At 40.6% G+C, this 15984-nt stretch overlaps 1 protein-coding gene across 3 annotated transcripts in view; it reads right to left on the minus strand.

Annotated features, from left to right (window-relative positions):
- Nucleotides 1–375: 375 nt before the first annotated feature.
- USP4 (ubiquitin specific peptidase 4) overlaps nt 376–15984 on the minus strand; it is a 34463-nt gene continuing 18854 nt past the window's right edge. For all 3 annotated transcript variants that reach the window (XM_060271560.2, XM_035105963.3, XM_060271561.2), the window contains 9 exons: nt 9431–9622; nt 8398–8486; nt 7871–8089; nt 7711–7781; nt 7067–7182; nt 5753–5902; nt 4299–4402; nt 3272–3360; nt 376–2551 (listed from right to left, as the gene is read on the minus strand). In XM_060271560.2, coding sequence (XP_060127543.2) covers nt 2432–2551; nt 3272–3360; nt 4299–4402; nt 5753–5902; nt 7067–7182; nt 7711–7781; nt 7871–8089; nt 8398–8486; nt 9431–9622 — 1150 coding nt within the window. In that variant the 3' untranslated portion in view covers nt 376–2431. The remainder of the gene's footprint in view (nt 2552–3271; nt 3361–4298; nt 4403–5752; nt 5903–7066; nt 7183–7710; nt 7782–7870; nt 8090–8397; nt 8487–9430; nt 9623–15984) is intronic.

Consider the following 15984-nt stretch of genomic DNA (forward strand, 5'->3'; position numbering starts at 1 on the left):
TCCTTTGGAGGGGGTGGGAGAGAGGAGATATATATCTTTACAGTATTTACAAAAAGAGATTATATTTTTTGGAATTATGCATTTATCTACATGCATATCCTGGGCACATTTATCTATGTGTACCATTATTTTTAAAACACAAGTCACTTGGAATCCTTTGGGTAACAAATGAGGAACAAGTTTAAATAATAAATAAACAATAATAAAATTGCAGAGCACCACTGTATTCCAAAACATACTCTTCTGCAGAAAATAAAGTTATTATAACATTTGCAGTGTTTCATAGACTACCAATAAAAAACTAGAGGTACAGGTTTGAGTATATATTTCAAATCCCCATTTACCATACAGAAAAAACACAAGTCCACACTCAAGTGCAATCCACTCCTTTTTAATTTTTTTTCATTTTATACAGTAAAGCCAGTCACTTACAAAGTGCTAGTCTAAAAACAGATTTTGACACTATACAGAATGTACACACCAGCTAGGATCCAGCCTGGTCAGAGGCAAATCTAGGTTCCTAATACCATCTTTACAGCATTTAGAAGAAATTTAGTTCAGGAGCCCAAAAATCACCCAAACACAAATGTGCACACTATCTGACCATACAGAGCAGTGAAAAGATTGCTGCAACAGTATGGAACAGAAATATGTATGGTTACATTAAAATTGTTCTTTGCTTTTAAATATCTGTTTCCTTATCTGTCCAAATGTTACAATCCAAAGAAAATATAACCCAGAAAAACAGGGAAAAACAAAACAGTGCAGTGCTACAGTTTGAACTTACCCTATAAATAATTCCAGCCCTAACCCCACCCACCAACCCAAGTGTGCAGGAAAATAATATCCAGTTGAGACAAGACCTCAAATCAATGAAAGAACCTGGAAGCATTAGCAACTGAACCAAACAACTCAAATTTCAGTGTTTAAAAAGGACTATCCTGGAGAACGTAATAGTAATCACTGGAAGACAGTGAGCAAAATGCAGCTGACAGCAATGAGGACTCCTCTGCTCTATAAGTTAAAAAGAACACGATCACTTTTAATCAGTTCTGCTAAAATGATGTGGCCTGATGATGCCACTGGCTACCACTTGCCTGGCGTCATGCCGATAAAGATCAGCAAAGAAGCAGTCTGGGAGAGGAATATTTCTTAGTTTGCTGAAGGGAATCCGTGGAAATATGTTCAGAGCACAAAAGTGAAACACCTTTACAGAGGTGCCAAGATAGTTTCAAAGCCATGACACTAAATGGTAAATGTCTTAAGGTGTCATAGCAGTGTGCATGGGAATTCCACGGTGTTACCTGAAAGCTCCTTACCTAGAAGGTTCTTGGCTATCATCCTGGAGAAGTATAATCATAGGTCACACCATAGAGAAGAGGTTGTGGGTAGGAAGAAGTCAAACAACATTTACTCTTGCCATCTCTCAGCCAATGAGAAAAAAAATACTAAGGAGGTATGAGGATAGCAGTAGAACGAAGGAGGCATGAGGATAGCAGTAGATTACAAAAATAGACATGAAATGGCTAGGGGGGGGGGGAATAGTGTGTCTAAGACTACCCAAAGGACATATGCTACTGGTCATTGATTCCTATGCAGCCTTCAAGAGATGGACTCTGAACTTTTAAAAACTACCAGGGAAAGTTATTTTAGCTCCCCAATGAGACACTTGAATAAAGAAGCCTTGTGATCGCACAATATGTAGGTTACCATGTGAACTAGATCAGGAAGAAACTCTGAGCAAGTGAGTTGGTGTGAAGAATAGACCCATGAATACTGCTGCTGGAAAGGTGGGGGGTGGGGGAAAGTTAATCTTTGGGATGAATCCTAAATAATTGTTTTATTAGCACGCAACAAGAAAATGTGGGGATTGTGACTCCTCTATGGGACACAATGAGCTAGAATAAATATGCAATTTTCTCTTTTTCTTAAAAGCACACACTAGCTCACCATGCCAGGTCAGCAAGGGACTGACAACAACATAGTGCCAAAATGTGCTGTGCAAGATTGGAACTTGTGCCAAATGTTCCCTTCTCTTTTACTCTGGAAACATAAGCACTCGGGTATCTTCTGCAATGCATAGAGCTCAAACCAGAGTTCTACTTACAGTCAAATGTTGTTTCCTCTTGCAACACAGCCCCCCCTTTCATGCATTGCTCCAGTCATACAGCATAGCTCCTGCTTCCACACAGTTTCTGCCAGACTACACAGTCAGATTTAGATAACACTTTATTGAATAGCTATTTGTTTAAAAGCTCTTTGGCTATGATATACCCAAGTCCTTGACATCTTATTGCTTCCCTATGCTATCCATAGTTACTGCTCACCAAGTCCTTCTGTACTGAAACTCCTGTTTGATTCTTACAAAAATCAGTTCTTGGATGCATTTTCAAATTAGCAATATGACTTGTTTAAACCCCACCACATAGGTTCAGTTGGTATCCATGCCATCACATTCCTCAGATTTCTGCTCAGTGCTTATGCAAGGAGCGGGGTTTCCCTTGAGCATGCCATCTCTACGTTGGTAGAAGAGGACATATGCCGCTTTTGTCTGCAAGGAAAGGTGAGAGAGATAATGGGATTAAATTGTCTTCAAGCTTGCATGCAAGAGAAGTCCCAGTACCAATATCCTGTTCTCTAGTGGCTGTGTAGACCTAGAGGAGCCTCCCACAACTTGGTGCACTCTGCATGTTTAAGACTACAACTCTCATCATCCCAGACCATTCATACTGGCTGGGGCCAATGGAAACTGTAGTGCCACATCTGGAGGGACCTATGTTTGCTACCTGTGTTCAACAGAAATAGATAATCCAGCACACATTCCTGAAAGTGATTTAGGCAAACAGTGTCAAGAAAGTCTGACCAAGTCAAACAGAGCTGCACTCAGCTCCATCTTCCTTATGAGTTTCCAGGTGTATGGCCTCAATTATTTTTAGAAAACACTCTGCACATCCATTCCTACCTTGCAACTGTGCCGATTTAGCAGCTGCATAAATATTGTTAGGGTGTATGAGGGGGGTCTGAATCTCAGATCCCATGCCCTTTTTAAAAATAAGGTTTATAAACACTTTGCTTACACAGCAGCAACACACACTGAAAAGTCAAGTGCCCATGAAATCCCAGTCAACCAGCATCTTAATGTGTAGAAATATGCAGCGATGAAAATGTGTATTGTTGGTCTGAGCCTTAATTTAAGTACTCAGCAATGCCTCTGTAATTCTAAAAGTTACAGAGCACATCAAGGTATACTCAGTTGACTTCAAATACATACCACTATTTGCTCTTCGGATGCTGGAGACACACTGCTATCATCAAAGTAGTACCATTTGCCATTCACTTTATTCTTAGCATATGCAGTATCTACCAGGGAAGCAGAAGAAACATAATGGACTTGTTTAGAGGTACAGAGTGAGATTTACAAGTGCTGATAGCCCACAGTTCCATTTAACAGCAGCTTTTTTGTGTTAACTCAGTAATCAAAGGCCACTTTTAAGTTGCTTTTAATCAATGTTTATATTTGTTGTTAGTCGCCCAGAACCCGGTTTCCAAATCGGGAAGGGCGGGGTATAAATAAAATTAATTATTATTATTAAAAAATAGAAAGTTACTGAGAAGGAGCAGTACTGCGCTGGGGCAAGCCATAGCTTCACATTTTTTAATAGCAAAGGTCCAATGAGCATTTGTTTAAGCCCCACCTCCAAAATGCACACTCATAGGGAATGGTGACTGCCTTTACATAATCAGGGATGCACAGGCATTGTTCAAAAGTCAAGACCACATTTGAAGAGTTTCTATTAGTCCTTTTACGAGGCAGAGTGGGGAATGGAAGGAGCCTGATAAACCAGCTCCAAATCAAGCCCTTCTTCAAAGAGCTTCTTCTCATCTGATGGAGCAGAGATCAACTCATTGTCCTGGACCAGTGGATGTCAACCAGTAGGAATAAGCAACACGTTCGTATTAGGCCCTATCTACTTTGGCACTACATTAGTGGGCTGAAATCTGGATCACCCCGCTCCTGTTTTGTGAAACCAAGTTTAAATTTGTACAGTATTTCTCCACCAGAGCATCTTATCTGAAGGAGCAACTGCATTTTGCTGCCCACAGAGTACTCAATTCAGTTTTTCTCTTAGAATTCTTCTATAGGCCACACCCAGCAAGCCTGACTAACACCGGGGGGGGGGGGGCTTGCACTGAAATCTGTCGGGTCTTCCACTAAGCTCCTTTTATCTTGCATATTATCTAATGGGCACATTTTGAAATTCTGCAGTTACACATCCAGAAAGAAAATAATTACTCACAGTGGCCAACACCCATGCCTCCATAGTGATTGGAAACAGCAATGAGGTCATACACATATGGGCTTGCTGCCGGGTCACAAACAAACTCAGACATGTTCAAATCCCTACAAGAAAGAGTCACAAGGGAAAGGTCAGTCAGCAACAACAGTGCAAGGTGATACTGCAACCTCAAGACAAATAAGACTTCCATGAGCCCCCAGACAGTGCTGTAAGCACCCAACACTTCTTTTTTAAACACCAGTTATCCCAATATATAGCGTAAGTAACTGACTTCACTGCCACTGCTAACTCCTAGCAGGACAGCTAGTTCACAATATCAACCTCAATAACCACACAGTGCTCCCCCAATGTCCCTGCAGATGCAGGAACATGCATTTCCACTATACACCACAAATGTACAGTAGTGGCAATTTTTTCAGTTACGGTCAATGCTGGGTGATTTCCATGATTGCAACATCTGTTGACACTGGAAAGCCTGGTTCACATGGGGCACTGTAGAAATGCATTCTCAAAGTGCATTGAGACAAAACTGACTGTGTGACCTAACCTGAAGTAACTTTTGGGAGAGGTGCTCGAATATGGTAGCTTAGCAGTTGTTGTTCAGAGTTGGACTTATCATATATTCCAGTGCTACAGAATTACAGAGAAAATATTAGACCTCAATATCCTCCAGTGAACAGAAATAGCAGGTGGAAGATCAGGGCCAGGAACTTACGACTTTCTATTCTGCCTCTACTATACCCCACATCCAAATCAAGTCCTGGATGCATATACAGTGGTACCTTGGTTCTCGAACATAATCTGTTCCAGAAGTCTGTTCGAGTTCCAAAACGTTTAAAAACTGAAAGCGGAAGCCTCAATACGGAGAACTAAAAATGGAAGCCGCGTTTCCTGTTCGACTTCCGAGGCGCGTTCAAAAACCGTGGCATTTACTTCCAGGTTTTTGGTGTTTGAGTTCCAAAATGTTTGACTACATTTGAAAACTGAGGTACCATTGTATATGTCAAGGCTCTGACTGTGCAGCAGACTTATGGAGAAGTTTAACATCACACTATTATGACAGTTCCATTAATGCAAGCATTTCTGCATGCCAGATGGAACCATCTTCCCTTTCCTACCACACTGTCCTAGGGAACCACTCAGAGCTGGTGGAAGTCATGCGGGGGGTGGGGGGTGGGTGGGAAAGCCCCATTCTGTTGGCTCCTGCTAGTGCAACTATTTAGCTGAATCCAGCTCTTAACCTCTAGTGCACTATGTTGTTGTAAAATATAATCGACTACTGAAGTGGATGGTAGAAAACTGGGACAGACATGCTTCTGGCTCCTCACATTTTGAAGGCTAAAATCCAACCTGTGTACCAAGGTTCTAGTTCCCAGCTGGGTTCTCCAGTCAGTGAACCCAAATTATTTGTATTTCTTTTTTTCTCTGACCATCAATGCAACCAAAAATCCTACCTGATAGGGAATTCAACCACAGTGTCAAGCTTATCCCTCCAGTATCTGTTATATGAGAAGCGTTTTAAATGTACTACTAAAATACGTGGAAGTGACCAGAGATCAAATTTCTTAGTGGCTTGTTGATGTTTCTTGCAATTGGGACAGTACCTGAAAGAACACCAAAGAGAAAGGTAAACAAAAATAATTATTATTATTATTCCTCCTTTCTAATCTTTGAAAACATTTACATTTGTATATATTTAATAAAAAAACCTTAGGGACAAAAAATGAATGTTATAATACTGAGGAGACACAGAAACAATGCCCTGAATAAGGACCAGGCTGGAAAATTGGATGTAACATCAAGTTCTGTTCTGGCATAACAGCAAGACAGCAGTTAGGAGAAGCTTAAGCTACCTTCCTGTCAAGTCCAGCAAATTGGATGTCCATTCTGATGAGTTGGCAAAGAGAGCTAAGGAACAATAATCAGAGAAGATGAAATACTGACAGATGGATTCTCAAGGAGCTCCCAGCTAGACTGCACTGTGAAAATGCTGTGCCACTTTTTGCCTCCAATTTATCTTCCAGTGGGTATGTCAGTCTGATCCGCCAGTATACCAGAATGTAGCTTCATGTTAAGTCCAGCATTTCAGTTCAGTCACAGGCCAGGATAGCAAGCTGGAAAGTTTTGCTTAAAAGCAAAGCCCACACCCAGAGATGGGCAGGAACAGAAGAGATTTGTGCTGAAGGACCCTCCAGTCTACAGAGGTATGTGTGCTGAGGCAAAGTTATCAATGTTATAGTGTCCAAAGATAGAAGGGGTAGCCTAGGTGGCTGGCCTACATGAGTTTCCCAGCAGTACATTTGTTCTGTAGAAATAGCAGCTGCCTGTATAAACCTGTAAGATCACTTACATTATCTGGGGAAATTTTACTTATGACACTGTAGCCTACAGATAATCACAGGGTAATTACCTGAAACAGGTACTTTTGCCTAGGCTTTCCTTAGTCCATAGGTTTGGATCCTATTATTGCTATTAATGCAACTGTACATAATCATATAAGCCTTCCTGTTGACAGCATGTTATAATTCTTATACTGTAATGCATGTAGTACAAGGAAGTTAATATTTTCCAGGATGGGTCAAGCGCTGTTCATACCACATGATTTAACCATGAGAAATCAAGCCACCTCAAAAGTGACTAAATGAAATCAGTCTGAGCTACATTTTCTACATGACCTACAGGGCAAAATGCACAGATATCCATGCTTTAGTCAGTTGCTAAACACGGTCCAGAGATGTTATTGCTATGAGAAAACACAGCAAACCTACCATGGATCATGTTCACCAAGTGTTTCCATAGTAGTGAACAGTTCTATGCAATCTTTCAGAGCTACGGTAGTTTTCTTCTTCTGTGGCTGAAACATACTGTTGTGTTTTTCAAATGCCTACCAAAAAGAAATATACATTATGTTTTTTCCTCAAGTGTAAGATGCACGTTAAACCTTCTAAAAATTAACACACCACACAGGAGAATACTTTAAACCCTTCTGTACTAATTGTCTACAACTTTTATTTCAGCTTGATTCTTTGCCCTCCTCCTCTTCTCTGGTAATGCCTCCATACACTTTACTCATACAAAGATGGTACAATACCTTTTTTGTAATCAGATATATGATGTCAGGTGTGAGACAGGGTCAGCTGAAATAGGGTTTGCAAAGCTCAGTGGTAAGCAAGTGTGCACAAACCTGAACCATCAACTGATCACCAAGTCTTGAGAAGCCTTGCGGATGGCACTCTGCTGGTGCTGATAATGACCTGTTGTCAATATTCTATGACAATGCTCTATTTACTCAGTACCTTTATCAAAGTACAAAGGCAGAATAAACCACATAATCTTGCCTAACCCGCTGTCAACAGTTATAAGGGGCCAGACTACAGCAGTGCCCTTTAAAAGGTGGGGGAATGCTAATCACCTGTGCCTCATGTTCATCAAAAAGCAACTTTCGGGTGTCAGAATCCCAATCAATAGCAAGAGTTGCATGAGCTGGAAAAGAAGAAAAGAAAAGCATTAACATAATGTCAATCTGCCCAAGATGAGGTGTGTCTAGGATAACAATTAGAGGAGATACCTACAACTCAACTTAAGGATTTTCCCCTCTGTATTAAGGGAGTTTATTTCTGATGTTCCATAAGAGTTCACAAGATTGAAGCTGAAGAGATGCCTTCTGTGATGCAGGCCTTCCTTTTCCAGGTCATCCTGGATGCAGTCCTCTGATTTGCAGGCATCTGTTTCTGATATTTTCTCCTTACTGTCTTCCTCTCCATTCTGATGTTCCATTTCTTCAACATCACCTGAAACATATTTTAAAAATTGTTTTTCACTTTTGTTGTTCCTCCATAGCATCTATAATATTCTTTGTCTGAAAAACTAATGAGCAAATGATTACAACAGCAGCTTTGAAAGGAATGCTGCTAAATCAGAGAGGACCAGTGAGGAGTCTGTACTAAAGTTATCACGACATGCAATGTGCTTAATAGTGTTATTTGAAGAACATCTCTAAAGCTACTACTACAGGATGTATAATACTACTGAGGAGTCATGTCTACTATTTTAGAGAACACAGATTTAGTTAAATAATACCCATCTTAGGATAATTTACCTTCAGACACACTATTGGAGCCATTGCAGTTCTCACTATCTGGACATCCTTCAGAACATTCTTCTTTTAAGGAAACTTTTACATAGCGACTGAAACACATAATTTTTTTTTCATTAAATGCTGACACAAGTGACCCATTATTGGAAAGGCAGGTACATTAGGAGAAAAGAACAATTAGTGCAAAATCTCATCTAGACGTCGATGATTACAATTCCTATCATTCCTAACTGTTAGCAATGTTGACTGGGGTTGATGGGAGTTGGGTATCTTATCTCATCTGGAAAGCAGCCAGATTGAAAGTACAGAAATATTTCCTCACCCACTATGCACATATAAAATAAAAGGATCCTTAAATCCCTTGATTTCCTTGAAAATTGGTAAGATATGTAAAAGAGAACAATATGAAATAAACGATAACCACACACCCTTACAATTTTTCATTGATTCACTGTTTATGTTATTACCATAGGAGTCTCCTCTTAGGATATAGAATGTTGTAATATAATCAACATTTTCACAAATGTGGTAACATCAAGATAAACAAACTAATTTATTTCAGTTCCTTAAGTTAATCATGCATTGTGTGATGACTACTAGTTTAGATTTGGGGTGTTTTCTTTTTAGCAAAGAGAAATTCATGGAAGCTTAATGCAACCTGTATACACAGAAGCAATATACAGATAAGGGCCTGGACTTTCTTGTGCTGCTTCTGAGTTTTCAGAGGTATCTGGTTGATAGCCGCTAGTAACAAGTTGGTCTTTGATCTTAGATTCTTTTAGGGTTCATATAAAGGAAGATTTTCAACCAACCAAGTTAATACAAGACATTTGTCAAAAAATTCTACAACTATGGAAGTACTTGCAGTTTCAAACTCATATACTGATAAGCTACCAGTGGATGCAGAATAGTAACAATTAGGCACACACAAACTAGTAACATCTAATAACAATCCTATTGTAGAATAATTGGAGAAACAAAGATGATTGCACTTAGAAATGAGTAAACTTATATGCCACAAAGGCCCTGTACTCACCTAATCCGCTCCAATATAACATTGTACAAGTGGTCTAGGGTGAGCTTGTGTTTGGGTATAGCTATGAGTAGTGGTTGCCCATAGAGAACAGTCCCTGGAGCAGCACTGGATTGTCTTGCTTTCTTTTCTCTGAAGTAAACTGACAGAGTGATGCATTCAGCACCATCTTCTGTTGACTTACAAACTTCGTATCTGCACAAAATAGAAAAGAATAGTGAGCAAAGTTCAGTCCTTTCAGAACTGGTAAGAGTGTCATGCCAATCTTAAGCATTTATACTTGGAAGAGTCATATTCTACACCACAGGTCTAAAAATAGGAGCTGATTATAAGCTCATGACTGAATAAACCATTTCCTTCTCCCTTTACTTGAACAATTAGATACGGTTTTATTTAGAAAGTGTCAAAAGTTACCAGGTAATGAGGGCCCTGCCTGCATGCAATGTAAAAAGATCTAGCCATCAGTCCTTTGATGTTAACCCAATACAGTAACTTGTACCCACAGGCATTCACAAACACCCGTTAAACAAACCTTAGACAACAACTAGAGCCATGAAGAATTTAATGCTGTATAATATAGTACTGGAACAATGAATCAGTTTGCTAGGAACCAGGATTATGTTTAGAATCATAGAATCACAGAGTTGGAAGAGACCACAAGGGCCATCCAGTCCAAGCCCCTGCTGAACAGGAAACACCATCAAAGCATTCTTGACATATGGCTGTCAAGCCTCTACTTAAAGACCTCCAAAGAAGGAGACTCCACCACACTCCTTGGTAGCAAATTCCTTGGTAGCAAATTCCACTGCCGAACAGCTCTTACTGTCAGGAAGTTCTTCCTAATGTTTAGGTGGAATCTTCTTTCTTGTAGTTTGAATCCATTGCTCCGTGTCCGCTTCTCTGCAGCAGCAGAAAACAACCTTTCTCCCTCCTCTATATGACATCCTTTTATATATTTGAACATGGCTATCATATCACCCCTTAACCTTCTCTTCTCCAGGCTAAACATACCCAGCTCCCTAAGCCGTTCCTCATAAGGCATCATTTCCAGGCCTTTGACCATTTTGGTTGCCCTCTTCTGGACACGTTCCAGCTTGTCTGTATCCTTCTTAAACTGTGGTGCCCAGAACGGGACACAGTACTCCAGGTGAGGTCTGACCAGAGCAGAATACAGTGGTACTATTACTTCCCTTGATCTAGACTCCTATTGATGCAGCCCAGAATTGCATTGGCTTTTTTAGCTGCTGCATCACACTGTTGACTCATGTCAAGTTTGTGGTCTACCAAGACTCCTAGATCCTTTTCACATGTACTGCTCTCAAGCCAGGTGTCTCCTATCCTGTATTTGTGCCTTTCATTTTTTTTGCCCAAGTGTAGTACTTTACATTTCTCCTTGTTAAAATTCATCTTGTTTACTTTGGCCCAGTTGTCTAATCTGTTAAGGTCATTTTGAAGTGTGATCCTGTCCTCTGGGGTATTAGCCACCCCTCCCAATTTGGTGTCATCTGCAAACTTGCTCAGGAGTCAAGGAGAACCAGGTGATTGAAGGGTGCATAAAGATTGGGAGGAGGGGGTCAAACGAATGAGAAAAAGAGTACAGGACCCATAGGGAAAAAGGAAAAAAAACCTGTGAAACTCATCTGGGACAAATAAAGTGAAGATGTGGAGTACTGTTCCCTCAGGCACAGCTCCAAAAAAACAACAGCAGACCAAGCCTCCTCATTATTTTAACACTTGCAACTTGTATCTTCTCTCAACACCTCCCATGAATATGAAAGTCCTCCCATCTATTAGCACTTCCACCATGCATGTAGTAGTAGCCCTACTCGGAATGGTGTCTTGTAGTGATTCCTCACCACTTCTCTGAGGGGCAAAACAGAGGCATTGTACCTACCAAGGTTACAAAACAAAAAGCCTTTTGCCTGTCACACTGAAAGTAAACACATTATCTGTGTGCATGAATATAGGGAGGTATTCCTCTTGCTGTACCTCAACATTTGATGTCTGTGCATTCATCCAGATTTTTCAAATCCTATTGATACTGTGTAAGTAAAACAAACAAACCAACTATACACCTAAGTACATAAACATTGCAACTGCCCACTATTAGTAACAACCTCCACAACAACCCTAAATAGAATATTATTGATATGAAAATATAGGTTAAATGGGTATTATTGGTTAGCTTAATGTGCAATGTTGCTACTTCGTTCTTTACATATTGTTTTTCTTTTTTTTTACTCAAGACCCAAATTACAAAATGTTCATTCTAGATTTAGCCCTGACTTATCTTTCTGACTTCTTTAGCAATGTTAATTTAAAATAATCTGAATTATGCTTAATTAAGTTAGATTCAGACGCTGGCCTAAAAAAATTCCTAGACCCCAAGTCCAACCAATTTTGGCCACAGTTGCAAAAAGGAAAACAAATAGCCAAAGTAGACAGCAGAGCCCAGCATTCCAATGTGGCTACAAATGATCCCTTCCTCTGTCATCAGATCAGTTATTTGAAGAGTGGAGAATGGGTGATAACCCTTCCTCTTCACCTAATCTGCATGGATCAGCTAAAGAGCCTATGTATACCTTGGGTGAGTGTGTGGGAGTGGCCATGCCTACTGCTGCTATGTGACTCTCAGAGGGTAGGCTAGGAGTGAATGTGTCCCTTAGGTCCCAAAATGTTACCCAACCCTGCTCTAAAGCAAAGAGCAGAATCACTCAAATCTATTTTGCTCCAGGCTGTATAACCTCTAAGGAAGGAGCATTTCTAGGGTCAGATTTTATCTTAGTTTATAGTTGTATTCCACCACCCATCCAAACCCATTATCATAGAGAAAACCAAAGAGTAATAGGATAAATCTTGTATTTCAGATACTACGTTCAAAATCTCCATAGCCATTCAGTCTTTTACCAGTTCCAAGCAAACAAGGGTAGAGAAACTATGCAAGGTACGGTGGGCAGGAAACCCGGGTAAAGTGACTGGCATGAGAAGATTATGACAGTTGATGTCAGTAAGTTAAGTGTGACCTGCAAATCATTTTGGCAAAGTTTCATCAATTTTAAACATATATGCTGAATGCCTCCATTATCCAGGCTAAGATAACAAAGGCACTCAAACATATAAAATATCTCCAGCCTCATATCCCAAGATGCTTCCCCTGGGAAGAAAAAACCCGACAAAAACTTTGCATATTTGTGCAATGACAGACACTTACCTGACCCCTTGTAGGCTGGCTCCATGCTCCAGCAGGATCCTGGGTGATGTGATATCACCATCATGGCACATGCTGGGGCTTTACATCGGAGCAGGAGCCTAGTTGGGGCGGAGCATCATGGGACCTAAGGGGAAAAAATAGTAAGTGTCTGCACTGAGTGCTGAATGCCCCTTTTAGTTTAGCCTGGGGGAATTCAGCACAAGTGACACATGTTGATGTAGTTTTGCCAGATTGATTTGCAGATCACCTTTATTACAATCTGTCAACTGAACATTCAGTAGGAGAAGCAACTTTCCCGAAAACTGCTGATTCCAGGCAGCAACACTGCTAGACCACCATGTTCTTATAAATGCTTGGACTCAAACTTTACATCCTCCTGCCACTTATGAATGCCTCCAACGCATCCACCAGTACCACATTAACCAATCCTCTAACAACTGGTTAAAGTATGTATGCAATACACCTGGAGAGCAATTCAGCTAATAGATTAATACTGAAAATTCTTTGTTAGCTCCCAGCTACTGAAAAAAGTGATTTCCGGTATTTGGAATATGGTGTCAAAAATAGCACAACTGAAAAAGAAAAAAAAGGCAAACATGATAGAACAATTCAAATTCCAAAACAGATGGGATTCTGGAGATTGGTGATCAGCCCACCTAACTTTTCCCTCTCACTTAAAAACTGTGGGGTGGAGGGATTCATTTTTGATCACCACAGTTGCCTTAAGGAACAGAGGTAATGTTTGCTCTGTGCCATTTTCCAGGTCTACATCATACACATTCTGAAGCTTCAAGAACGTATAACATTCAGAAATCCACTGTATTCTATTAATCTCTATGTACCTCCACCCCTGCAGGGGGGTGTAGGTGCCACAATTCCAAATTTCACCAGGAAGTGGTCTGACCATGACGACTGTGTTGTAGAACCCCACCCACCCACCCTACTCCACAGAGACAGACACTAACACTTTCACCACTTGAAGCAAAGACAAGATCCAAGCTATGTCCTACCACATGTCTTAGATCAGGGGCCAGCAACCTTTTTCAGCTGGGGGCTGGTCCACCATCGCTCAGACCATGTGGTGGGCCGGACTATATTTTGTAAAAAAAATAATGAACGAATTCCTATGCCCCACAAATAACCCAGAGATGCATTTTAAATAAAAGGACACATTCTACTCATGTAAAAACATGCTGATTCCCGGACCATCCGCGGGCTGGACTGAGAAGGTGATTGGGCCGCATCCGGCCCACGGGCCTTAGGTTGCCTACCCCTGCCTTAGATAGATGATGAGACAGGTGCATGGTTACCACAGAGACCATGAACTCAAAAACTGGCCCTGAGACAGCCTCAGGACACACACTGACGGCTACCCAGGACAATCATCCTGGGTTCCTTCGATACTATTTTCACAACCACCTCAGCCATCAAGGCTGTTGGAAAACAGGGTGGACGGTATACCAGCAGCATCCCTAATCTGTCTCTATGGCCCAACATCAGGTAAAGACATTCTCATTCTGCCCTGAAGGCAAGAGGTGTAATAGTGAGCTGCACTGAAATTCTAAGAACTACGGTATGTCAATACAGTGGTACCTTGGTTCTCAAACGCCTTGGTACTCCAACACCTTGGTTCTCCAACGCCAAAAACCCAGAAGTGGTCCAGTTTTTGAATGCTTTTCAGAAGCCAAAAGTCCGATGAGGCTGTCAGTTATTGTTTCTGGGGCACCTGCACCAATCAGAAGCTGCACCTTGGTTTTCGAACATTTTGGAAGTAAAACAGACTTCCGGAATGGATTAAGTTTGGTGCTGCTTCTTTTTTTGCTATTTGTTTTGGGTTTTTGTTTATGAGACTTTTTCAATTGATTGTGTGACTGCAGAAATGGATAAAAGCCCACCCAACCACCCCACCATCCAAACAATGACTATCATCAGTGAAGTTAAGGGGGGGAAATAATTTTAATTTTTATCACCTACAATACCGTCTTATTTATTTTATAGTACAGTAAATTGATTATTGTTTCATTTTATGGATCAATGGTTTCGTTAGACAGTAAACTGCATTTAAATTGCTGTTTTAGTGATTGTTTTTAAAAGTCTGGAACCGATTAGTCGATTTTGCATTACTTTCTATGAGAAAGTGTGCCTTGGTTTTGGAACCAACTTCTGGAATGGATTAAGTTTGAGGACCAAGGTACCACTGTACCTCTATCCCCAGCCCTCAAGTCTGACCTGCTGTTGCACCAAGTAACTGGTCAAAGAGATGGGTGAGATCAGGCCCACCCAAGTCTTAGTTATGCTAGGTTGGCCTCCGTACCCTCCACAATTAATTTGGGGATGAGTAAGTTCTCACTGGAAGGATAGATCCTGAAGCTTAGGCTCCAATACTCCAATACTTTGGCCACCTCATGAGAAGAGAAGACTCCCTGGAAAAGACCCTGATGCTGGGAAAGATGGAGGGCACAAGGAGAAGGGGATGACAGAGGACGAGATGGTTGGACAGTGTTCTCAAAGCTACCAACATGAGTTTGACCAAACTCCGGGAGGCAGTGGAAGACAGGAGTGCCTGGCGTGCTCTGGTCCATGGGGTCAAGAAGAGTCGGACACGGCTAAACGACTAAACAACAACAACAAGTACTGCCACTACCACCACTTCTCCTAATCTAATTTCACAATCTGCTTGACTTTAACTATTTTGAAGTTTCCTATTAAAGAATTGCAAAAGAATCTGCCATTAATAAATATCTAGCCAAGTCCTAACTAAATACAAAGAGTTTTTAGGAATTTAAAAATAGATACATTTAGTTGGATTTGTGATGTTCTACCATCATATCCAATTGCTAAGAACTTAGTTTAAAGGCTCATCTTTTATAGTTCATATTTGTACTCATAGCTCCAACGCAAAGGGAACACAATCCAAAATGCAATTCTAATACAGTATGTGTATGTGTGCTCGCATGCATGTATACCGTATACACAATTAAAAAAACTTCTTAAAAAGAGGTGTATTGTAAGATGTCAAAATATACTGATATAAAATATCTTTGTTCTAGCCATTTCTTACTTGATAGTGATGAATAAGCCCCATCATCTTACTATAAATAAATGTTGCACCAAACTTGTCCAAACTGACCAACTCCTGGATCAGTTTTACAGGTGCATTCCCAAAAGATTGACAAGAGAAGTACAAGGTAGTGCTTATGATGTTTATCCACTAACATTTCATGTATACACAACTTTATAGGAATGTGTACATGACAGATACTCAGAAACAATGCCTGCAGGCACACTGGAAGTTGGAGGAAGGTGGGGAAGGGGTATGTGAGGCAGGCTTACAGCTAACTTTAAA

This window comes from Zootoca vivipara, chromosome 2 (genome assembly GCF_965207765.1).
Source record: "Zootoca vivipara chromosome 2, rZooViv2.hap1.1, whole genome shotgun sequence".
NCBI classification, from domain to species: Eukaryota; Metazoa; Chordata; class Lepidosauria; order Squamata; family Lacertidae; genus Zootoca; species Zootoca vivipara.